Source organism: Cynocephalus volans, chromosome 2 (genome assembly GCF_027409185.1).
Source record: "Cynocephalus volans isolate mCynVol1 chromosome 2, mCynVol1.pri, whole genome shotgun sequence".
Classification (NCBI taxonomy): domain Eukaryota; kingdom Metazoa; phylum Chordata; class Mammalia; order Dermoptera; family Cynocephalidae; genus Cynocephalus; species Cynocephalus volans.
Window position 1 is genome coordinate 229684296 of NC_084461.1, and position 26994 is coordinate 229711289.

At 36.4% G+C, this 26994-nt stretch overlaps 1 protein-coding gene across 5 annotated transcripts in view; it reads right to left on the bottom strand.

Moving 5' to 3' along the window:
• CCSER2 (coiled-coil serine rich protein 2) overlaps positions 1-26994 on the bottom strand; it is a 215429-nt gene that overhangs the window by 86736 nt on the left and 101699 nt on the right. For 4 of the 5 annotated variants that reach the window (XM_063085363.1, XM_063085364.1, XM_063085366.1 and 1 more), the window contains 2 exons: positions 17460-17622; positions 4297-4492 (listed from right to left, as the gene is read on the bottom strand). In XM_063085363.1, coding sequence (XP_062941433.1) covers positions 4297-4492; positions 17460-17622 — 359 coding nt within the window. Of the gene's footprint in view, positions 1-4296; positions 4493-17459; positions 17623-18317; positions 18444-26994 lie in introns of those variants that run through there. The other variant, XM_063085367.1, reaches the window with a different exon arrangement.

The window sequence follows — 26994 nt, forward strand, 5'->3', positions numbered from 1 at the left end:
AAATGTGGTATATTTACACAGTGGAATACTATTCTACAACAAAAATGAATGAAATTCTGCCACTCGCAGCAACATAGATAAACTTAGAGAAAAATCATGTTAAGAGAAATAAGTCAGGAACAGAAAGAGAAATAGTGCATGTTCTCACTCATAAGTTTGAGCTAAAGAAGACAAATAAGCAAATAATTTTTTTTAAAAGAAAGAAAGAAAGAAAGAAAGATACAGTAGTCACAATAATACACTGAACTTTCAAAAGGAGAGAACAGAACTGAAGTTACCTGAGGTGGGAAATGTGGAAAGAAAAAGGTGTTTAGTGAAAAACTGGTAAACGGTCACAAAAAATTATTATGTTGTATAATGCTGAATACACTAATTATCCTGATTTGAGCATCACATATTGCACACAGGCATTGATATTCAATGTGGTACCAAAGAGATATATACAATCATGTTTCACTAAAAAAAAAAAAATTTAATCTCTAAATTAGACAATAATATATGCAGAGGTGTTAAGCTAAAATAATTCAAAAGTCCTAGGTTTAAAATGCACTCTACATTAATATTGAACTGAGTGACTTTGAGAAAAGCAATTAAATCTCAGTCTCAGTTTTCTGACCATTAAAATGGATCACTATTGTTATGATGACTGAACGAGGCACACAAAAGTACTGTTTAAACTAAAGTAATCTTCAGCTGAATATAACAAAAAATGGATCAAAGGCCAAATATAATGGTTTACGATGTTTAAAATGTTGTGTTCAGTGAGAATTTTGTTCAAGTGAACTCTTAATCAGAGGATATTTAATAAAATAAAGGTCCCATTGTCTGGGTTTGGCTGAGGGTATGCGTAATGACCATAAGGAGAGTGATGGAAGCAACCTTCACACTCTCCCCTCTCTGTTGTCCCCCAAGCTATCTCCTAGAACACCATTGTGTGCAACAGGCTTTGGAATCATACAGATTGGGGTACAAAATCCTGATTTTATCACTAATAAAGCTTCTGAGCCACACCTTCTTCAATTACGAGATGAAGCCAATATCACCTACTTTTCACGGACTAGAGATAATGTATATCAGAAAACCTAGAAGAATGCCCAGTATGTAATACATGACCTTTCTAGAAAAGTTTTACATACACAAATCTTTAAGACATATGCATTTAAAAAGCACTAAAATTCAAGTATATTCAAAGTAATTAATTTAAGAACTTTAGCCTAAAATTTGGATGTCTGAAATACTATGATTTAAGTCATTTCTCTGCTATTCATTTTCCACGAATCCCTTCAAGTAATATTTTTGAAATACCAACTTGGCCAAGTGACTCATCTGGCTTACTACTGCTAACAGAATAATGCCAACGCTCCTGTTGTAGCACAAGAGCCCTTTACCATCTGCCCTAAGTCTATCTAGCATTCAAGCCTCCTCTCTAGTACCCTATATTTTAAACATATCCAGTTATTAATTGATCTTTGAATAGCACACGTAGTTTTAAAAATAACCTTTATCTTTCAGAAACAGTGAATGTGCATTGTGAAAAATTAAAAATTAGAAAATGTAGAGAAAAAAAAGATATCACATTCTCACCATCGAGGTATCATCACTATTTATACCTTATAGCATATCCTTCTGGAGATATATAGATACACATATAGACACAGATACATGATCATAATGTACATACTACTTTAAAACCTGCTTTCTTCAGTTAATAATCTCCACCCTTCCATTTCAGTAAATTTCAGTCTCCTTGTATAGGCCATATTCAGATTTCCCCAACTGTTCTTTATAGCTGATCTATCCAAACCAATACCCAAGTCCAAATCTCACACTGCATCTAGTTGTTCCTTGCATTTATTTTAACGTAGCACTGTCACTTCCCCCCAACCATCTTTTTTAGTAATATTAACAAGCTAAAGAGATTGCACTGCTTTTCCTACAGAAATGTCCAACATTCTGAATATGTCTGGTTTCTTCCTTTCTTATTCTTCTATCACATGTTTTTCTAGATGCAGAAAAAGATAAAGTGTATGACCCTTTCAGGTTAAAACTGTGGGAATTACTTGAAAATCTGCATAAGGAATGAACATACTCCCAGTCTTCTACCTTTATTTTCCAAGGAAAAACTAAGAGGTTTCTTCTCTGGGAAACTACAACCACCTCAGAAGGAAAACTTCTTCACTTAGTAAGTGTTGAAGTTCCTCCGACATATATCCATCACCATAAATTGAAAACAGCAGGTTGACAAGTCCAGCCCATGTACAAAGAGTACTGAATCAACTTTTTAGTTCCTCACTCTGAAATCTTAATAAACAACAAAGAATCATTATATAGTTGAAGAAATATTCCAAAATAAAGAGAAAACAAAATAAAGAACAAAATGACCCTTTAGAAAGAGAAAGAATGCAGGGAACCAGATTTTTTGTTTTATTTCTTAATAAAACAGAAAAAAAAAAAAACTTTCTACTCAATATAGTTCCTGAAAAAACAATAATTAAATGATAAGAATAAGAAACAGTATACAATCAATAAATACTTCTTGGGAACTGAAAATATAATTGCCATGAGAGTTAAATAAAAGCTGAGAGCTAGAATATAAAGTTGAGGGAATATACCAGAAAACATAATCAAACCCAAAGAAAAGGAAAATATAAAATAAATAAATAAAAGATAAAGAAATTCAATTCAGAACCTCTAGTTTCTGATTCCTAAAAATTAGAGAAAGATAACAGAGAAAATGAGGAAAGAAAATAATCACAGAAATAACATGAAAATTTCACAGTACATGAATCTCCAACAACTCCATCAACTGCTGTAAGCTCTATGGCTGAATATTTCAATCACAGAATATCTTTCAGCCTTGGAAGGACTCCAGGAATCACAGATTTGAGAAGAATCCTCCATTTTCTTGTCCCCAGCCTTAGCACAGAAAAGTTTCTTTTCAAGGCCAAAGATAGAGCCAGAGCCAGAGCCAGAGCAGAAGCCCCCGGCGTCCTGCAATGGGGGGCTGAGGGCCTCAGCCATGTCCACGGCTGACCACAACCAGGCCAGCAACAGAACCAGAAGCCCCCAGGGTCCTGAGATAGGGGACCAAAGACTTTAGCCCCATCCTCCAGCTGCAATCAGGCCAGCAATGGAGCCAGCTGTGTGCCAGCCCTGTACCCACCTTATCCCCTCCTCCCCCAACACCCTAGAATGTACTTATTAAAAAATTTTTTTTTAATTTTTAAAAAAGTTTGTTTTCAAAAGGTAGTCAACTACCCACAAGAATAGGGAGAAGTAGTAAAAAAAAAAAAAAAAATCCATAACCAAGTAATATAAAATAATTTACATGACTTTAATAGAATAGTTATACTGTCATTATTAACACAGGATCAATATTTCACATCAACCACCCTTCACTGGGCATATACCATGAGTTTTGTTCTGATGGCCACCAGAAATTCTAAGACTTGTTCCCTGCTCATATGAAGCTAAAATATACAATCCTGAGGAAAGTGATGCAAAAAAGAAAGTGAGTAGTAAAGAAAAGTCAGGTCGTTCTTTCTCAACCATAGTTTTAAACTAAATTTGGCTAGTATACAAAATACAAATATAGATTTAAAACCAAACCAAAGATATGTGTGATTTAAGATTAGTATTTTATTTCTTGGTTTTCTCCTATGCAACTGACCTTGTCTGTAAATGCTAAATGCTTAAAAAAGAAAGTACTACTGTATCAGAAGCCAGGTTCTACCATCAGCTCATCCTGTGACTTTGAACAAGCTGTATCACTGCTGTGAGTCAATATTTTCTCAAAAAAAAAAAAAAAAAAAATGAGAGGACCGGAAAAGATTAAACTTGAAGGTACCAAACAAAAATTATATTATATGACTATCACATGTAACTAATAACTCCTGTTTCTTATTTCTCATTTAGCTGAAATTATAGCAGCAGCTACTGATTACTGAATGCCTGCTATGTTTCACATATTAGATTGCTCAGTTTACAACTACTATTTCTAATTATCTCAACAACCTTAAAATGCAGATACTACAAAAATGAGAAAACAAGCAAAGAGAATGGCTTACCAAATATCACACAGCTCATAAATGCTGGAAACTGTGCTTTGAGACCATAATGCAAAATCCCATATTTTTCTCCCACAAAAGTTTCTATTATGTACTATTTACAAGCATTATTTCTACAGAAATCTAAGTAGACATTAGAAACCAAGTAACTTTAAAAAAAAAAGAAAAAAGCAAACAACTCTTTTGCAATTCAAAATATCAGAAATGGAAATGTTCTTTCCGTACTCACCTGATGCAGCAGACGTTTCAGTTTGAGCAACTGAGTTTTTACCGAAGTGCAATCCTGGACCATGTGCCGGAGGGTCATCTCATCCAGTATCACTGTATTTTCTGGTACATCTACAAACATCTTCTGAGCCTGGAAAAAGGGGGTCCATCCATAGCTTTCAAAATGACCCAAAGGAGATTCTCTATAGGGAGAGCCTCTGCAAGGGCAGGGGAAGAAGGTGGAGGGGAAAGATACATTATATAATTTCAGAAAGAAATACAGGTAATGAAATTACAGCAGAGATTATGACAAATCATAACGTTATCGCAAAGCTTTTGACTTGTACTCACCTCAGTCGCTGAATGTGTTTCCACTGAAACATGCAATCAGCTCTAGTTGTTATTAAAACAATTATCTTCTGTACGGCACCCCCCCCACCGCCCTTTTTGTGTATTTTACGCTTTGGTTGAACAAACTTTCTTCCTTAGGAACCAGAATAGAAACAAAATACTCTAGAAAAGGCTTAAGAGGAAAAAATTATACTTATTCTTCCTTTTCTGCACTGATTTCCTGATCTTCAGCTTTTGACTTTGCTTGGCCTCTTAAACTGCCTTTTCTAGCCCTGTAACTTTGTTACCCACATTAATTCCCAGTTTGGACACACCCTTGGACTCCCATTTCTTGAAAGTTCCAGCAGGCAGTTATGACAGATAAACTGCTATTTCCTTTCATTTGTTTTTACACTGTTGATAAATCATCCTTTCCAATAAAGATTAAACAAGGTTTTATAAAAGTCTTATATACACCACATATTCCCTAATCTTAAACTGCATTAAAAAAATCTACTTTAAAACAATTTTAGACTTCTCTTCAGTTTCACACAATAATATACATGTTGAATAAGAACAAAAAATTAAGGATAATGTGTTTCATGGGAGTAAAAAAAAGTATCTTAATGAGAAGTCATGGCTACAGCAATTTTTAAAAATTACTCAAATTATGACAAGAACTTATTATATATGTGAAATACCAATATTTAAAATAACAACTGAAAAAGTGTTCTCTCCAACACTTTAACATGTCAGGATTAAATTCATAATGCATAAATTTGCAGAAGTCACAATACATTAAATTTCAACCATTTTAAAAAGGTAGAAAAATGGTTTCTACTAAATTTTCAAGCTTTTAACAAACATCCCTATGTCTCTGAATTCTCCATATTCAATGAGGTTGATTTTCACAAGATTATTTTTCTCTGAAACTATTTCTCATAAGTATTTCAGGCCTTTCTTTTTTTTTTTTTAAGAATTTTTAAGTTGCTGATCCATAACTAAGAAATTAATTTAGTCCCATATCATTCTGCTTTATTTTACTGGTTCAAAATATTGCTGAATTATTAAATTTCAAATACTGATAAATTAATTAGTATGAATTTACTTATCCATGATTGGCTGGATGTACAATCTAGACATGGACTGATAAATTACAGTAATAAAAAGCTATAAAAAGAGTTAAGACAAAAATAAAGAATCACCTAGTGAATGAACATTAGAGATAAAAAGAGTTATATTTTAAGAGAAAAAGGTTAACATACTTTGGGAAATTTTCCTGGGTAGGAAAAATTTAGGATGAGTATGAGGTTTGGGTATGACTGAAATGAAATGCTAAAGTTTCCCAAAAAAAAAAAAAAAAAAAGTAAAGGCACAAAGTACAAGACATGTTTTCCAGGGACAAGGAGACTCAAATGTGGCTTATGATGCCACAGATAGCTTGAATCCAATTTATTCTTCAGCTTTTTCCCACAACACCCCTCAGAGTGACTTCTTAATCCATAGCTAATTACCTGAGATTTCCAAAGCATGCTACAATCTCTCTCATCTCCAAATGCACGTCTCAACCTCTCTTTAGTTTATGCCAATCTACCCATCCTCCTCTCCACTGCATACATGAACTGAATAACTCCTCACGTTAAGTTATTTGGCACTTCTTCAGCAAAAGTTTTCTTAATCCACTAAATCAGGAGTTGACACTTCCATAGCAGTCCTTACAGAGTCCTGCACTGTGTCCCACTATACCATTTATCACAGTATACTGTGTTTGTTTACAATCCATGCCAAATTATAAACTCCATGAAGAGGCATACTGTATATTCTTTTCCTTTGTATCTGGGCTTTATTTGTTTTTGTACTGAATGGGTAAGGAGCACAAATTTTAACCACTAGGATTTTTTTTTTTTTTTTTTTTTGTCTTTTTTGTGACCAGCACTCAGCCAGTGAGCGCACTGGCCATTCCTATATGGGATCCGAACCCGCGGCGGGAGAGTCGCCGCGCTCCCAGCGCAGCACTCTACCAAGTGCGCCACGGGCTCGGCCCACCACTAGGATTTTTTTAAAGCATTCATATCTTTGAGATTCTAAAATTCTGTTGTGACATGACAAAAGCACTGCTTTAGAATTAAAATCTGGAAATGGTCACATTAAAAATAGTCCCAGTTAATAATCAAGTTAAAATCGTGCCAAGTGAGTAAAAGAAAAATTAGAGACAAAAGATACTGAAGGAGAGTGGTCGGCAGTCTATATAGCATGAGAATAAGGTAGGAAATACAACTTACATTTTAGGTTAACATAAATGTGAACCAAATGTGTGGAACTAATGAGTTAAAAATATTTGAAGAGAAGAGTCAACAAGTCTTAAAGACTCACTAACTATGCACACAAAGAACTGGCCTCTAGAAAAGCCAATTAGATTAAAGAGCCAGCTCTGGCCTCAAATTTAGGTGTAAATCATAGTAGACAGTAACTAGCTATTAAAAATACTTAATACATTTGGGCCATAGTTTCTTTAACTCTCAGTGTCTCCACCGCCTGCTGAATAAAGTTCTTACGCCTTAGGTTGCATTCAAATATTTCCACCATGAGATTCTAAACTAAACTTGTACCTTCTCCTAGTAATGAAATGCTACTTCCTTCAGAAGCCCTTTCTGATCCCCTCAACTAGACAAAACTACCATTTTATGATTCTTAATTTATTTTACTGCATAAATTAAGGAAAAATATATACTTATCAATTCTAATTGGATTGTAAACCATTTGAAAATAGAGCCATATTTTATACATTGTTATATTACCTGCATAGATCATCTGAGTTCAAATCTCAGCTGTCATTTACTAGATATATAATACAAAGACCAAGTTACTTATCCTCTCTGTGATTCACTTTCCTCATCTATAAAATGGGGGATAATAGCTGTACTTACCTTATTAGATTGGAATAGGAATTAAATGAGGTAATATATGACGATACTTTAAAAAGTTTGTGGAAAAATAGAAGTGAAAGATAATACAAATATTACATGAACTTTTGAAGTACTCTTGTATGTTACAGTGCTTGGAACAGAGCATGACATACAGTAAATATTAAATAAACAATTAGTATTGCATTATGATTGTTATTATTAATAATTTCAAACTTCTTTTTATTGAAAAAAATTTAAAACAAATGTCAGAAGAATACTACAATGATCAACCATAAACTTCACCTATATTTACTGACTATTAAAATATTGACAAATTTGCTTTAAATCTGTATATTCATTGCTAAACCATCTGACAATAAATAAAACATAAAACCACTGGAGGAGCATTTACTGGAAAAAAATAAATATAACTGAGAAGGCTAAGAAGCAGAAAGAGACAAAGATGGAACAGAAGGCAAATATATAACCAAGGTTATTCTCAGAAAACAAAAGGAGACTATGACGATGTCAGAGGGTGGGGAACATAGGATAGAAAGCTAATGAAGATTTTGAGATTTTAGATTCTGAGAAAATGATGTAGTTCACACATGAGAAACTAAATCTTAGAAAAAGAATGGGAGGTAAAAATCACTTTCTAAGACCAAAGGCACGAATCCAAGGACAAAGGCATAAAGAGGCTGAAAGGAATAAACATGAGAAAAAGAGGAACTGCGGGCCATAACATCCCATACTAAGTTGACAGGTATAAATCTGTATGTGTGTATAAATTTTAACAGTAATGGATTTCTAGCAGAAAAATTACGTAGCAAAAGCAAAACTGTAAGCTGCTATGATGTGGATTCCTTAAAACAATGGTACATTAATGAAAAGAGAATCTATGTAGACTATCACAGTCCTGGCAGGCTGGTTGATATGAACTAATAGGGATATGGGTCGAGGCAAAAATGAGTTCAGTGGCTAGAAAAGCATGAGAAAGAAATGTCCACTATCACCAATATTACCTAACATTATCCTGAAAGTACAACCAATAAAATCAACAGGAAAAAACAGGATGCAGACAAACTGCAGAAAGGAATCTTTTTAAAGTATCATTTTCTTTAAACACATTTAAACTGAATCCACATACAGCAGCAGCATCTGATATTAAAACCACAAACCTAAAAAATCACATGGGTGCATAATCATTTACTGTAGTTTTAAAGGAATCTCCCCACATGGCTACATCCGTACGCTTCCAAATAACTTTATCCTTCCCCACTTCCAACAGAATATCTTGATTACTAAATGTGTGGTTTTGTGCCAATCTTAAAGTATGTGATACATAGGTTAGACTGTGAGTGCAGATGTCTGTGTAGCTGTGTGAGACAGAGATTTTTCTTTTTAATTTCTTACCTAATCTAACTCACAATTTTAATTTCACCAAATCTTTAGTATTTCTTTTCTCACATTAATAAAAACTTTATATTAAAACTTAAATATATGCACATTTGTGGCTATATTTTTTTAAATGCTAGATTCAACACAACCCTAACCAAAATTCCAGCAAGTTATTTTGTAGATATTGACAAAGTGATTCTAAAGTTTCTATGAACAGGCAAAAGACCCAGAATAGCCAATACAGTATTAAGGAAGACAACGAAAGTTGGAGGACTGACTCTGACTTCAAGACTTATTATATAAAGCTTATTATATAAAGACTTATTATATAAAGCTACCATAATGAAGACAGCATGGCATTGGTGAAAGAACAGACAAACAGATCAATTGAACATAACGGAGAGCTGAGAAATAGACTCGCATAATATGGTCAACTGATCTTTGACAAAGCAGTAAAGGCAATTCAACAGAGAAAGGATAGTCTTTTCAACAAATGGGACTGAAACAACTGGGCATCCACAGACAAAAGAAATCACCTTCAACCTTTCACAAAAATTAACTCAAAATGGATTAAAGACCTAAACGTAAAATACAAAACTGTAAAATTCCTACAATATAAAAAGGGAGATATTCTAGGTGATCTTGGATTTGGCAAAGAGTGTTTAGACACAACACAAAAAGTGCAATCCACAAAAGGAAAAATGGATGTTGAACTTCAAAAATTTTTTTAAATCTCCTCTGCGAATAACTCCATTAAGAGAATAAGACAAGCCACAGACTGGGAGAAAATATCTGCAAAACATATATCTGATAAAGGACTGTTATCTAAAATACGAAGAACTCTTAAAACTCAACATGAGAGAACAAATAATCCAATATATAAATGAGCAAAGATCTGAACAGACACCTCACCAAAGAAGGTCACAGATGGCAAATAGGCATGTGAAAAAACATTCAACATTATATATTATTAGGGAATTACAAATTAAAACAAGATACCACTACATACCTAATAATTAATGTCCAAAGCCTATTAACAAATGCTGTTGAGGTTGTGGAGCAACAGGAGCTCTCATTCATTGCTGGTAAGAGTGTAAAATGGTACAGCCACTTTGGAAGACAGTTGGCAGTTTCTTACCAAGTTAAACATATTGCTTCCCATAAGATACAGCACTAGTGTCCCTTGATATTTACCAAAATGGGTTTAAAACTTACATCCATGCAAAAACCTGTACCTAAGTGTTTAAAGAAGTTTTATTCATACCTGCTAAAACTTGAAAGCAACCAAGATATCCTTCATTAGATGAGTGAATTAAGAAACTGTGATATATCCATACAATGGAATTTTATTCAGCAATAAAAATGTGAGCTATCAAAAGCCACAAAAAAATGTAGAGGAACCTTAAATGCATATTGCTAAGTGAAAGAAGCCAATACGTAAAGGCTATATACTGTATATTTCCAGCTATATGGCATTCTAGAAAAAGCAAAACTTGGGGAGATAGCAAAAAGATCAGTGGTTGCAGGAGTTCAGGGGGGAAGGGGGGGGAGAAAGATGAATATACAGAGCACACAGTATTTCAAGGGCACTGAAACTATATTCTATATGACACTGTAATGGTAGATACGTGTCATTATATATTTGTGAAAGCCCACAGAATGTACAACATAGAGTGAACCCTAACGTAAATGATGGATTTTAGTTAATAATAAAGTATCAATATTGGCTCATCAATTCTAATAAATACACCTCAATAATGCAAGATGTTAATAATAGGAGAAACTGTACAAAAAAAGGTGAGGGAATATATGGGAACTTTGTACATTCTGCTCTACATTTCTATAACCCTAAAACTGCTTTAGAAAATAAAATCTATTAGTTAAAAAAAAAAAAAAGCATGAATGAAGGAAGAGAACCACGTCCAAAATGGAAGAATAAATATCTCCAAAAATCCACTCCTCCATAAGAGCACTGAGAACACAGGTATATTTGTCAAAACCAACTTTTTTGGAACTCTGGAAATCAACTAAATGCTTGCAACAACCAAGGAGCATTTATTCAATAAAGACTGATAAGTCTCAGTCAGAACATCAAGCTTTGTGGCATTTTAATTCATCTTATCGCCATGCCCATCTCCTTAGCTTTGTGGTAGCTTGAAAACCAAGAGCCTTACAAGTATGGTTGCTATGAAATCTAGCAGTTACTAGAGGATGGGGGGAAAATGTGTATGGAACTGTCCAAAAAGCACCATTTACAGAAACTGTTACTATGTGAACTGTCTGGCAGCTCCCTAGAAAAGGCCCATTCTCAGTACTTGTTTTATCTGAGCTGATTCAGAGCTTCCTCAGTTGGAACAGCCATAGTATATTGGTTGAAAAAAAAAAAAATCAGTGGCAATTGCTTAAAATCTCAGCTGCTTGATAATAGCAGATGGGACAAACAAGAAACTAACCAAAAAATGTAAAAGGAAAAGCCAAGAAATGAGATGTCCACAGGAGGCTTTATAATGCTCTAATATATTCTTGGGAATAGAGAAGACCAAACAAACATGTAGACGTGGGACGTGTACGTACCAAGGAAATACCTAAGAAAGCCCTAATCTTTCACCATTGGCTGACGGAGAGGCCCTGAGTAAGCAGGAAGTGAAGGCAAGGGCAGAGCTGCAAACCGATTACCAGGGTGTTGAAGGTATGACTAAACACACACAGAGCCCCTTGGCAAGGCCAGGAGGCTTACTGATTTTAGACATTTAAGGAAATCTCTGTCCAATCATCAGCTGACCACTAAACAAACCAAGCAGAGACTTCAAATATACAAAATATGGACTTTACAGAATTGGTCCAGAAAAGTCACTAAACAACAAAGATAAATCATAACAACAAATCCTGGAAAGGGAGAAATCTGATTTGAATATTTTCCACATTATTTATATTTACCTTTTCAAAATTTTTGTGACAGCAAGAAATGATGCTCATATAATTCCCTTAGTTAATTGAACAGAGGGAGGCGTGGAGAGGGGAGGGGCAGAAAGAACTTGAAGAATTAATAGCCAAAAACTTCTCAAATTTAATGAAAAACATTACACACACACACACACACACACACACACAAGGTTCAACAAACTCCAGACATGATCAACTAAAACAGACACACACCTAGAAACATAATTTAACTGTTGAAAGGCAAAGAAAAAGTGAGAATTCTTAATGCAGCAAGAAAAAAGTGACTCATCCTGTGGAAGACATGCTCAATAAGATTAATAGCTGATGTCTCATCAGAAAGCATGGTGGTCAAAATGTTCTAAGAAAAAAAGTCACCCAAGAACTCCAAAAGGTATGCAGCAAAACTATCCTTCAAAATAAAGGAGAAATTAAAACATTTACAGATAAACAAAAACTGAGAGAATTTGTTGCTAGCAGACCTTCCCTACAAGATACAGTGAAATTGGAGACTTTAATACCTCTCTTTCAATAATGGATAGAACTAGGCAGAAAATCAACAAAGAAATAGAAGACTTTTGCAACACTATACACCAACAAGACCTAACAGACATTTACAGAACATCTATAGAGATTAAATTAGTAATCAAAAAACTTGTCACAAAGGAAAGCCCAGGCCCAAATGACTTCACTGTTGAAATCTACAAAACAGTCAAAGAAGAACTAACAAAAATCTTTCACAAAGTCTTCCCAAAAACACAAGTGGAAGAAGCACTTCCCAATTCAATCTATGTTGTCCTGATACCAAATCCAGACAAAGACATCTCAGGAAAAGAAAACTATAGAACAAAAATTTCTTTAAAAATATTTACACAAAAATCCTCAACAAAACACTAGGCAAGTTGAATCGAGCAATATATATAAAAGGATTATGCAGCATGATCAAGTGGGATTTATCCAAGAAATGTAAGGTCAGTTCAACATCTGAAAATAAATCAATGGAACATACCACATTAATAGAATAAAGGGGGGGGAAGGTTATCTCAATAGGTACAGAAAAAGTATATGACAAAATCCAACACCTTTTCATGATTAAAAATTCTCAACAGGGCCAGCCGCGTGGCTCACTCGGGAGAGTGTGGTGCTGGGAGCGCTGTGGTGCTGGGAGCGCAGTGGTGCTCCCGCCGCGGGTTCGGATCCTATATAGGGATGGCCGGTGCGCTCACTGGCTGAGCGCTGTGCGGGCAACGCCACACCGAGGGTTGTGCTCCCCTTACCGGTCACGAAAAAGGACAAAAAAAAAAAAAAAAAAAATCTCAACAAACTATGAATAGAAGGGAACTTCTTCAAACTGATAAAGAGTTTCTATGAAAAACCCACAGCCAACATTATACTTTAAAAGGCTGAATGTTTTCCCCTAATATCAGAAACAAAGACACATCTGTTGGCTCTCACCAGTTCTATTCAGCTTTGTACCAGAGGTTCTAACCAGAGCAGTTAAGCAAAAGAAAAAAAAAAGTTTCTATATGGAAAAGGAAAAAGTAAAACTATTCTCAGATGACCTATCTTGTATATACAGAAATCCAAAGGAACTAAGGAGCCAGAGTAACTCAGGACAGCAGCAAAACTTACAAGGAAAAGGGAAAGTGAGCCAAGGGCCAGGTTTTTTGTGGGCTATGGGTAGGGACCAAGAAGTAGGAGATGAAATGCCCTGAGTCTCAAAAGAAAGGGACTTAAGAATACTTCGTTTAGAAGTGACAATGAGGAATGAGGACAGAGACCCCCACCTCTAAATAGCAAAGTACTAGGGTGATTGGAAAATAAGAATCCTTCATGTAAGAATGCTACTGGGGAAGTAGTACATTTGGTTAAAGGATAGATTTCAGATACAATCAGGAGAGAATGTAGGCAAAGAGGTCAAGGATGGTAGTCTGTGAGGATGTAAGAGAATTCCATACAGCATAGAGGAAGGTATAGAATAAACAGAGCAGTATTACAATGAGATAATAACAGAATGTAGATCAGTAGTTCTCAACCACCAGTCTTCTCAACACCCCTGAGGTATGGATAAGACATAATCTTATAAATTTCCATGACAATGATGGGAATTGAGGGGCAGGGAGGAAAGGGAACCAACACTCAAAAAGTTATACAATTGGAACAGAGACTTTGCACACTTAATATTAGAAAGGCCCCGGGGTTAATACATCCAAACCTTTTTAGTATTAAGGCATAGAGAGAAAAAAATAGTTTTAAGGTATGCTGGGGTAAGGCTTGTCTTGGAGGAAGTTTCTTTTTGTACTATCCATCCTTATAACTGACTCTGGGGGATCTAATGTCCCAAACCCAGCACAGCCACCCTAAACCTTGAGAAAATCAATAAACTGGTCAACTTATAACCATTCACAACAAACCAGTGTGACTAAGCCCACTTGCTGGAAAACTCTGTGATAAGTAAACCAGATTAGTGACCCCTAAAAATGCTGTGCAGTTATCTCTCCTGAGAATCATCAGTGTAGCTGATCCACAAATCGTTAGTCCTTTACACTGTGTAGAACGGATTTGTGATCATGTTTTGGTAAATGACTATATATTTTTTTACCACTTTTTGCAAAATCATAGTACATTTATACATTAAAGGCACAATGGAATCCACTGTTTTATAAAAAAACCACTTTATTATTTATTCTCATACTCATTTGACCAGAGAACCTCTCTTCGCTACATCTATTGACATCTAGGGAACAGTTTTTGGAAAATGTTGCTTAACTTTTCTGACAGCTGACTATAATCAGCTTCAGCTTGATCATTCCAAATGACAGAGATGAATACAGTCATCACTCAATATCAGTGGGGGGGGATTGGTTCTAGGACCCCCCATGGATACCAAAATCTGCAGATGCTCAAGTCACTTATACAAAATAGTGTAGTATTTGCTTATAACCTGTGCATATCCTCCCATATACTTTAAATTATCTCTAGATTACTAATAATACCTAATACAATGTAAATGCTATATAAATAGTTGTTTAGTTGTTACGCTGTATTATTTTTTATTTGTATTTTTTTATTGTTTTATTGCTATTTATTTTTTCCAAACACTTTTGACCTGCAGGTGGTTGAATACAGGGATGCAGAACTTGCAGATACAGAAGGCCTACTGTACCTCCAGATTCTATTTTGGACAGTCTGATTAAGAGTCTCACTTTAGGGCTGTCCAGTTAGCTCAGCCAGTTAGAGCATGGTGCTGATAACACCAAGCCCAGGGTTCGATCCCTGTACCTGCCAGCCACCAAAAAAAAAAGAAAGAAAAAGAGTCTCACTTTAAGCTAAAAGCCATCCACCCTTTATCTTAAACTGCATATATGATAGTTCTGATATCTAGAGTTAGAGATCACATCTACTTATTCCTCAATATGACCCAGCAATCCAGCTATGGTGAACTTAAGAGTAGTTCTCTGAAAATGCCATACCCTTCCACACATGCTTTTGCACATGCCATTTTTTCCATTTGGAATACAGACCGTCCTCCTATAGTAATCATTTCTCTGCAATCTCTATAGTCATATTTTAGAAACAGTTCAACCCTGCTATGATCACTGCACACTGTATAAATATACCCAAATATTACACTGTATTCCATAAATATATACAATTATCATGGGTCAATTAAGAAAAAATAAATAGACAAGAAAAAAAAAAAGAATCAGTTCAATGGTAACTTCCTTTATACTCCACTATTCTACACAAAAACTAGTCACTGCATGCTCCTGAAGTCCCACATACATTTCCTCATTGCGGCACTCATCGTCACTGCACTGCACTACCTCGCATTATAACTGTCCACATGTCCTTCTCTGCCTTAGACTCTGAGCATCCTGGCAGCAGGTACTATACACTAATTATCTTCATATGGGATTGAACAGGTATATGAATCTCATCTTAACCGATAAGTGCAAAGATTCCTCCTGAGCTCACTACCTGCAGAATTCTTATTATCTTAAACACAATGTTCCAAGAAGTCATTACCAATCCACAGCATTCACCTTTCACATCAACTCCAAATTCATCCCAACTTGAGAATTTAGCAGTGTATGACTATAGGTTCTCAATAAATATTTGTTAAATAGATGAATAAATCTTAAGAGTAAGCAATGGTTATATTTTAGTTAGGTTTCTAAATTTTCATAAATTGGCCTTAAATTTACCTTTTTTATAAACTATCAAAGATTAGGGAAGCATAACCTTCATTACTGTCAATGAAGACTGCCTTTATATCAAGTTCTTGTCTGATAATACCAATTCTCTGATGTCCATTCCTTATCAGAAGCCCAGATGTGAGAAACAGAACAGCCAAAATAATGCCCAGAAGGGTATGTACTCCATGCATTCTTCTAGATCTTCTCAATTATATCCTTGCATTGAATTATAACAACAGAAGATTTTTAGTTGGACCTCGCTGTTTCATGATCCACTGAAGAACTGCATTTTCTCACTTGGACTAGAATTCTTTACAGCTTGCACTGAAGAACACAACTAAAACACAGACTTAGAAATTTATCATCATTTTTACTTTAGAAAGCTGTCTGGGACCTGTCCACCATATCAAAAGATATTCTCCTTCTAAGAACTCATGCAGGCAACTTCTCTCAGGTTTTTTCCTCATAAAAGCAAATCAATTCAGGAGAAATATATTCTTTATCTTACGCACACTATACACTTCGTAATGGATCAAGTTTTATTCTTTGCTGTTGCTGCAGAAAATCTCAGAAACAATTTTTTTTCTTCCTTTAGGAACTGTATGGGAACATGTTTTCCTTTCATTATTTCTTTATCCCAATTTTATCATTTGCAATGTAAATGTGCTCCAAAATGACTTCAAATCCCTTGTAAAATGAGAGAGTGAAAGGAAAAAAGTTAATAACTGCCATTGGTTGCCTACTGTAAAACAGACACTGTTTCAGGCACTTTTTTTCCCTGATCCTCAAACACTGAGAAAAAGATATTATTAACTATGTTTTACAGATGGTAAACTGAGGTAGAAGGGGTTACATAAATTCTGTAGGAATGCAAAGCTAATTTGTGCCAGGCCAGGTTTTGATCCCAGGTTTGAATGACTACAGATCCCCATTACACATACAGCCTGATCAAAGACTATCTTGTACTTCAAAAGAGAAAAGACTTCTAGCATTGTATGGTACCTTCTTTCTTCTGTTCCTAACAGTACATGTGGAATTTTAAATTTTCAACTAAAAGAAGACAAATCACTTGGCATTAATTTTACACACTGCTATTTAGAGAAATTATAAACTTTAACAAAATCAACATTAAATCATTCCCAAATGAGAACTAGTAAATCACACCACAACTTAAAGTCCAAATAGCAGATATAAATATTTATATTTATAATAAATCTAATGAAAAAAATTTGAGCCAAAAAGAAAGAATTAGACATGTTATTTCAATTAGTACTACATGTAACTGGAAATGTTTTCTAGTGCCTCTAAAAACCAGACAAAAACAGTTTTTTTTTGGGGGGGGGCCAGGAAGAATTATGATTCAAAATAAACCATAGGATAGAAAATGAAACCTAAGTTAGAATGGTACTCACCTACTCAAGTCACTTTTCCCATGGTGATGATAGTGGTCAGGATGGCTGAGGTGGTAGTGTTCCTGTCCACTCCACCTCTGGGGTGGCCTTTTCCAAAATCCTTCCTGAGACTGCCGAACATTTCTGTCTGGTCGGTCAAAGCGGTTCATATTGTCACATTCCACTAGACAGATTCAAAAGCAAAAGACTATAAACATTGAACACACTCTATAAAAGTTAACTACAGCTTGATAATTAAATCTGCTGAAAATATAAAAGGAATATTCTAAAAATACCAGTCATTTATGCTAACTAAACATAAAATCAAGATTTCCAGAGAATAACCAGTTCTTTCAGTGAAAACTGAATTTTATCTTTTTATTCAAACTGAAGTAAATTATAATACTTTTATAACACAGTCACATATGCAAACAATTAACTTCCTCACTGTTTTAAAACAAGCAAATTCTCCTTGAAATCAACATTATACATTTTAAACACCAGTTATCAGTTTTAAATGGTTTTCATCACTATTACAAGTTGGTTCTGATTTCAGAATGAAAATGACAGGAAAAAGTACATTTTAAATCTAGTAGAGAACTCATTCCTAAAAATGAATGCCACAATTAGTTTTCACTGATTTCAAAAAGCACAAATTAACTTTTTATCACTAACAAGCCACATTTTTCAAAGTAAGCTCACATTTTTAGAAAGTAAGATGCTTCAATCTGTCTGCAGTAGAGCTTGTTCAGAAAGTCTAAAATGCCACTGAAAACAAAGCCAGTATTTTGCAGCAACAAATAGTACACTCCCTGAAATCCAAATACCACAAAAACACGAAAAGAATCTCTTTGAAACACCCCAGGCTTCTTCACTTACCCAAATACTTTTTCCTCACATATCTGAGATCTCACTAAGAGAGTTTCTTTGTACAAGGGAGACATTGTGTTATCGGCTGCCTACTCAGACATAGTTGCACACAAGGCACTGCCGAACAGGCCTTCCTTCCTGCTCAACTCCCAGCCCTCCCTGTGGGAAGCAAGCCCAGTTTGCCCTGTGACTCCATCTTCACTCAGTGCTTACATAGCTACTGAGTTAAGACTGTTACTAAAAATACAGCTAAACACTAACCCAAGCCACAGAACAGGAAAGGTTTCTCTAGCCTAAGAACTACTTCACAAGAAAGTTCAAGTCTTGCAAGTTCAGAATTCCTTGTGATAAAAAGCTTTAGAAATCAACATAATTCCCAATTTAAACAAACAAACAAACAAACAAACCTCATTCACTTTAATTACTGTTTCACTTAACCAAAAACTTGAATTTGAAATATGTCAGTGTTTCGTTACAGTGTGCTGGATAAAAACAAACCTCCCCCTTCCACGAAAGGATGATGTAGTTAAAATAAAAGTATAGATGTTCAATTCTCATATACACTGAACTCATTTTAATGTACTTCCCCTTAATGTATAATGATTTAAATAAGTTTTTGAAAGGACATTAAAATTTTGTTTACATTCATTACAGAAGTCAACGGGAGGGGAAGATATACATTTTGTAGTTTTTAAATAATTATTTTAAAGAAAAAATTTTTAAAAGAAGGCTTACATTTGAAATCATTTCAAACAATTTCTTGTCATTTTACTGGGATAAATCAAGATATACTTTTTTTAAGTTCAGTTATAGAAAACCTGACATATAGATAAAGGCATGGTGACCATGATGTGAAAAAAGATTAGGAGTAGAAATGAGATTGCAAAAGAAAAAGAAATTTAAAAATAATCTTAAGGAAGTTTAAAACTGCTTTTAGTTTAGTTCCTTTAGCAACATCATTTATAAATTCACATTTGCATTATAATCATGGATTCAGTTAAGTCCCAAAATTTCATGGCATTAAAATGTTACTTTAGTTTATTCTACTTTGAAATGTTCTCAATTTATATTTCTCCTTAATTCAGGCAAGAGAAATTCCACTCATTCCCAAGCAAGAAATTTTGTCAAAAGAACCACCTGATATGTTCTTAGAAAGATATCAACACACTGTATACAGAGTAACAATAAGCAAGCAAACTAGGCAAACAGGCCAGAAGATGGGTTAAATATTGTGGGCAATTACACTGCAGAAATTGATGTACTACTTTTGTGTTTGTTAAAAGTTGTTGGTACCACATACAGACTCCAAGTAGAGGGATCTTTACTGAATCTTAAACTTGGCCATGGGGACAATGGCAAATAAGCAAACATCTGTCATGACCAAAAAAGACTGATGTTCAAATTAAGACAGAGTGTGCCTAAGCTTTAAGAAAAAGGACTGTTCCAAGACTTCAGGAAGTGTCCTGCTTATACGCTTACCTGAGGTACCCATCAATCACATGTTTATACTTTAAAATGTTGCTAAGAAGTAACATTAATGGTGATTTCTTAGAAGAGATTGAGGGTTCAGAATGGAATAAGGAAATAAAAAGCAAACAAGATTACAAGATGGAGATAAATCAAAACCAGTTTCTAGAGCCTTATAAATGAAGAATAGGGCAAATAAGACTAAGAAATAAAATAAGCCCCTCAATGTGTAATAACATAGAAATAGTACCTGTGGCAAACTAAAGAAATAGTCCTGGCAAACCTAAAGTAATTCCAATTCAAAAATTCTTAACCCAGTGTGCTGATCAAAACTATATGTAGGGCAGATTTGGCCCTATCTATGAGTTGAGGACCCCTGCTAGAGAAAAATCATAGGCATTTTGAAGGAGATCTCCAACTCCAAAGGTAAAAGGCAGTAGATTTCAGTTCTTTTACTTTGAATAGGAGACAGAGAGATAGTATCAGGACTTTTATTCCCCCAGAGAGGCAAAGAGGATCAAACATAACTAACTAAAAGGTATATGATGTGAGGATACTTACAACTAAACTTATACTCATTTTTTCTGATTTGATAAGGAACAAAATATGATACCTACCAAAAGTAACCTAGATTATTTCTCTTGTAACTTTAAAGCCCTAGGAAGGTAGAGGAAGACATGGGTAGAATTTCCATATGTGACTAACAATTGGCTATTGTCAACCAAAATTAAGGCTGTCAAGGCAGAAATAATTTTGTAAAGCTTATTAGGAGCCAACTGGGAAACACCATCCACATAGAGTCAGGGAAGTGCTCCAAAGTCTATTACAAATAACAAAGGTTTTATAGACAGAAAAAGGCTGAAGAAAGCAGAAACAAAGAATAAAAAGTGGACTGGTCAATTCAAAGTTAATTTCCTTGTAAGGTAGGGACAGGGAAGCAGGACAATAGAAAAATAACCAATTAGTTAACATCAGGTTACTTCAGGCTGTCTCTCTTGTGTAAGAATTAAAGCAGAGGGAACTTCATTATTACATCTATTAAAGATTTAAACTGGCCTGCTTGGGAAATTGGCTGTTATCTCTTTCTCTGGGCTTCTCAGAAGGTCAGACCACAACCTAAGTGACCTGGAACTTAGCAGGGGTGACTTCATTTTGATTTTTAGTCTAGTCTTTTGGGGCTTAGTGCAGGAACTTAGTCCAAAACAATTGGCCTCCTATAATTTTCACTTAACACTATGAAGATAGCAGGGAGAAATTACACACCACAAAGCCTGAGAAGAATGTACTTTGCAGGAGCCTTTACAATCAGATCAAGAAAGCTTAACTGGAATTTGGTTTAAAAGAAGAAAAGCTCATGTTAAAAAACAAAACAAACAAACAAAAAAAACGCGTACACTGTTTTATTATTGAACACAATTAGTACTGAAATAAATAAATTTCCAGAAGAAAATATAGTAATTGGAAAGTGGTCAAGGACATTACTAACCTCATATGACTACATGTTAAATAAAAAGTTTAGCAAAGAGGTGGCCTTAGAAAATTTAACGTGAAATAAATTAAAGGTATTATAACTTTGTGTGAGAATCTGAAAGTAATTAGAATCCAAAAGTGATTCTCTCTTTTTCAACAGAGAAAAGCTTATTTATTTATTTATTTTATATATATATATTTTTTTGGCAGCTGGCTGATACAGGGATCAAAACCTGGACCCTGTCTTCAAGATGGCGGCGGCTGCGGCGGCTGGCGCGGAGTAGCTGAGGTGGAAAAGGTGGCCACTGGGCCTCAGGCAGCCGGGAAACTTGTGGACCTTCCTCTGGCCATCTCTTAAGGGAGGACTGCTGCTGCTGGCCGGTCGTGGGGGCTCAACGCCACTTTGCCCCCGGCAGGAGAGGCTGCCTCATTTACAGGCAACAGCTTTGAAGTGTGGAGCAGGAAAAGAACTGATTCTTAGCTGCAAAAGCGAGTCTTGAAACAGGGAACACGGCGCCAGGGCTGCTGTGGATGCAGCCAGGATCCCGGAGGCTGGGGCCGCACTGAAGGCGGCCAGCTGCCCTATTCAGGATTCGAGGTTTCAGGCCGGCATTAAAGAAGATTCCTGGGAGCGCCCGAGCGGCGCCGCGACTGAACAGCCCGAGGCGGCAGCGCCGAGAACACGGAAGGCAACAAACCAGAGACAGAGAGCGAGCACCCAACCTGGCACAGCACTGTGAGTGATCCCTGGCACAGCTCTGTTCGGGGGCTGGATGCCCACGCGGCTCCCGCCTGCACCACCAGGCCACTCACTGACCCAGTGCTGCCTCCATTTTCCCAGGTGCGGGCAGCTCCGCCCTGCTCGGCCATCACTGAGCCCATTTGCTTGGCCTGGCGCGGGGCTTTCCGGACCCTGCGGGCCGGCCTCCTCTCCCACTCCCTCCGCGGTTCTCTGGCGGGGCTGGGGGTGTGGGGCGTCCGGACCAGTGTTGGGAGGGCTAGGAAGTACGGGCGGGCCGACTGTCACTCCACCACACCCTGGACTCCGGCCCCGGTAAACTTCCTGTTACTGGGAGGCAGATACCATCTCTGCGACCACCAGTTTGGAAAAAAGCCTAACGAATTTCTGGTTGGGAATAGTGTGGTAGGAGAGTTCCCAGGTCCGCTTGAACCTGCCGGAGAGCAGGCTGCAGGCGGGCACTAGACTCGGTTTATACCGGGGGGATACAAAGGTGAACAAGACCCAAGAAAGATCTACACAGTGCTACAAAGGCACCCAGAGAGACCGGTTGTCTGTGCCTAGCAGAAACCTGGTAGACTTCCTGGGCGAGGCGGTGCTGAGCAGGGTCTTGAAGGCCCAGCTGATAGACGAGGGGTGCAGGAGACACACCCCAGCCCAGCACAGTGTGCACAGAGCGGGGAGACGTGCGGCCAGGGAGGCGGAGACTCGACAGAAACCACACACCCGGTGGGGTCGCCACTGCACGATCTAACAGTCTGGGCCAGAGCACACGGAACGGGGAGAAGTCCTGTACAGAAAGTGAAAGCTCAACAGAGATCACACACCCTGTGGTACGTGATCCACCAGCCCAGCAGAGTCCAAGCTGACCAGAAAGGTGGATCCCCGGAGAAGCCCAAGACCCGAGGCAACCATACACACAAGACACTAGAGGCCAACTGAGCAGTCACGGCGGGAGCATACCAAATTGGCAACCGCAGCAACATCCTAGTTAGTCATTAGTCTCAAACCGGTGGACTGTGAAACCCCCTGCCACAATGAATAAACACCAAAAAAAAAGACACCAGAAATACAAAAAATCAAGAAAGTACACCACCAAAAGTTAATAAATCTCATACTCTAGATCCTATAGAACAAGAAGCCCTTGAAATAACTGACAAGGAATTTCGAGTGATAATTCTAAGGAAACTGAATGAGATACAAGAAAACTCAGCTAGACATCATGATGAAATGAGGAAAAGTATACAGGATCTGAAAGAGGAAATATACAAGGAAATCAATGTCCTGAAAAAAAATGTAGCAGAACTTGCTGAACTGAAGAAGTTATTCAGCGAAATAAAAAACACAACGGAGAGTTTAACCAGCAGGCTTGTCGAAGTTGAAGAGAGAACCTCTGAACTTGAAGATGGGCTGTTTGAAATAACACAAGCAGACAAAAAGAAAGAAAAAAGAATCAAGGACATGGAAGAAAATCTGAGAGAGATATCAGACAACCTCAAGCGCTCAAATATCCGAGTCATGGGTATTCCAGAAGGGGAGGAAAATGGAGATTCCATTGAAAACATATTCAACAAAATAGTGGCAGAAAACTTCCCAGGTATAGGAAAAATCACAGATCTTCAGATCCAGGAAGCTCAACGATCTCCAAACGTATTCAACCCAAAAAGGCCTTCTCCAAGACATGTCATAGTCAAATTGGCAAAACTCAGAGACAAAGAGAGAATCTTAAAAGCTGCAAGAGAGAAGCGTCAAATCACCTATAAGGGAGCCCCAATCAGGTTAACATCAGACTTTTCATCACAAACCCTAAAAGCTAGAAAGGAATGGGATGATATTTTCAAAAGACTAAAAGACAAAGATTGCCAGCCAAGAATACTCTACCCTGCAAGGCTATCCTTCCAAAATGAGGGGCAAATAGTATATTTCTCAGACAAACAAAAACTGCGGGAGTTCACCACCACACGACCACCCTTACAAGAAATTCTCAAGGGAGTACTGGGTTTGGTTCCTGAAAAAGAACTACCACTGCCATAAAAACCTAAGAAAAATCTAAACCCGCTAGTACAATAAAAATGGCATTCATGAAGAGAAAACAAGCTAACAAAAACACTATCTACAACCTAAGGAACCAACAAACAAAGAAACCAAACAGTAAATCAGAAAGCAAGGAACAAAAGACACCTAAGACAACCAAACAACCAATAAAATGCTAGGAATAAATCAACACCTTTCAATAACAACTCTTAATGTTAAAGGCTTAAATTCCCCAATTAAAAGACACAGACTGGCTGACTGGATCAAAAAGCAGGACCCAACTATATGCTGCCTTCAAGAGACGCACCTCACACATAAAGATTCACATAGACTAAGAGTGAAAGGATGGGAAAAGATTTACCATGCAAACAGAAAAGAAAAATGAGCTGGAGTAGCTATTCTTATATCTGACAAAATAGACTTTAAACTAAAAACCATAAAAAGAGACAATGAGGGACACTACTTAATGATAAAAGGACTGATCCATCAAGAAGACATAACAATCATAAATATGTACGCACCCAATGTTGGAGCAGCCAGATTTATAAAACAAACTCTATTAGACCTAAAGAAGGAAATAGACACTGATACCATAATAGCAGGGGACCTGAACACTCCACTGTCAATATTAGACAGATCATCTAGGCAAAGAATCAGTAGAGAAACACAAGATCTAAACAAGACTCTAGACCAATTGGAATTGGCAGATATCTACAGAACATTCCACCCAACAACCTCAGAATATTCATTCTTCTCATCAGCACATTGATCATTCTCCAGGATAGATCACATATTAGGTCACAAATCAAGTCTCAATAAATTCAAAAAAATTGGAATTATCCCATGTATCTTCTCAGACCACAATGGATTAAAACTAGAAATTAATAACAAACAAAACTCTGGAAACTATACAAACACATGGAAATTAAACAGCATTCTACTTAATGACATATGGGTCCAAGAAGAAATCAAGCAGGAAATCAAAAAGTTTATTGAAACTAATGAAAACAATGATACATCATACCAAAACCTGTGGGATACTGCAAAAGCAGTATTGAGGGGAAAATTTATTGCATTAAATGCTCACTTCAGAAGAATGGAAAGATGGCAAGTGAACAACCTAACACTTCACCTTAAAGAACTAGAAAAACAAGAACAATCCAATCCTAAAGTTAGCAGACGGAAAGAAATCATTAAGATCAGAGCAGAACTGAATGAAATTGAAAACCAAAAAACAATTCAAAAGATCAACGAATCAAAAAGTTGGTTTTTTGAAAAGATAAATAAAATTGACAAACCATTAGCATGGCTAACAAAAAAAAGAAGAGAGAAGACTCAAATAACAAAAATTAGAAATGAAAAAGGCAATATTACAACTGATTCATCTGAAATACAAGGAATCATTCGAGACTACTATAAACAACTATACGCCAACAAATTTGAAAATCTGGAGGAAATGGATAAATTTCTGGACACACACAAGCTCCCAAAACTGAACCGTGAAGACGTAGAAAATTTGAACAGACCAATAACAATAAAGGAGATTGAAGCTGTTATCAGAAGGCTCCCAACAAAGAAAAGCCCAGGACCAGATGGATTCACAGCAGAATTTTACCAAACATTCAAAGAGGAATTGACACCGATTCTTTACAAACTATTCCAAAAGATTGAAACGGACGCAAATCTCCCAAACTCATTCTATGAAGCAAACATCATCCTGATACCAAAACCAGGTAAAGATATAACCAAAAAAGAAAACTACAGGCCGATATCCTTGATGAATATAGATGCAAAAATCCTCACTAAAATACTAGCAAACAGAATACAGCAACACATACGAAAAATTATTCATCACGATCAAGTGGGATTCATCCCAGGGATGCAAGGTTGGTTCAACATACGCAAATCAATAAATGTGATACACCATATTAATAAACTCAAACACAAGGACCATATGATCATCTCTATAGATGCTGAAAAAGCATTTGATAAAGTTCAGCACTCATTCATGACAAAGACCCTCTATAAGTTAGGTATAGAGGGAAAGTATCTCAACATAATTAAAGCCATATATGCCAAACCCACTGCCAATATCATCCTGAATGTGGAAAAGCTGAAAGCTTTTCCTTTAAGAACAGGCACTAGACAAGGATGCCCACTCTCACCACTCCTATTCAACATAGTGTTGGAAGTACTAGCCAGAGCAATCAGAGAAGAGAAGGAAATAAAGGGCATCCAGATTGGAAAAGATGAAGTCAAACTGTCCCTGTTTGCAGATGACATGATCCTATATATCGAACAGCCTAAAACCTCTACAAAAAAACTCTTGGAATTGATAAATGATTTCAGCACAGTAGCAGGATACAAAATCAACACACAAAAATCAGTAGCATTTCTTTTCTCCAATAGTGAACATGCAGAACGAGAAATCAAGAAAGCCTGCCCATTTACAATAGCCACCAAAAAAATAAAATACTTAGGAATTGAGTTAACCAAGGAGGTGAAAAATCCCTATAATGAGAACTACAAACCACTGCTGAGAGAAATTAGAGAGGATACAAGAAGATGGAAAGATATTCCATGCTCTTGGATTGGAAGAATCAACATAGTGAAAATGTCCATACTACCCAAAGTGATATACAAATTCAATGCAATCCCCATCAAAATTCCAAAGACATTTTTCTCAGAAATGGAAAAATCTATTCAGACATTTATATGGAACAATAAAAGACCACGCATAGCCAAAGCAATGCTCAGCAAAAAAAATAAAGCTGGAGGCATAACACTACCTGACTTTAAGCTATACTACAAAGCTATAATAACCAAAACAGTATGGTACTGGCATAAAAACAGACACACTGACCAATGGAATAGAATAGAGAATCCAGAAATCAACCCACACACTTACTGCCATCTGATCTTTGACAAAGGCACCAAGCCTATTCACTGGGGAAGGGACTGCCTCTTCAGCAAGTG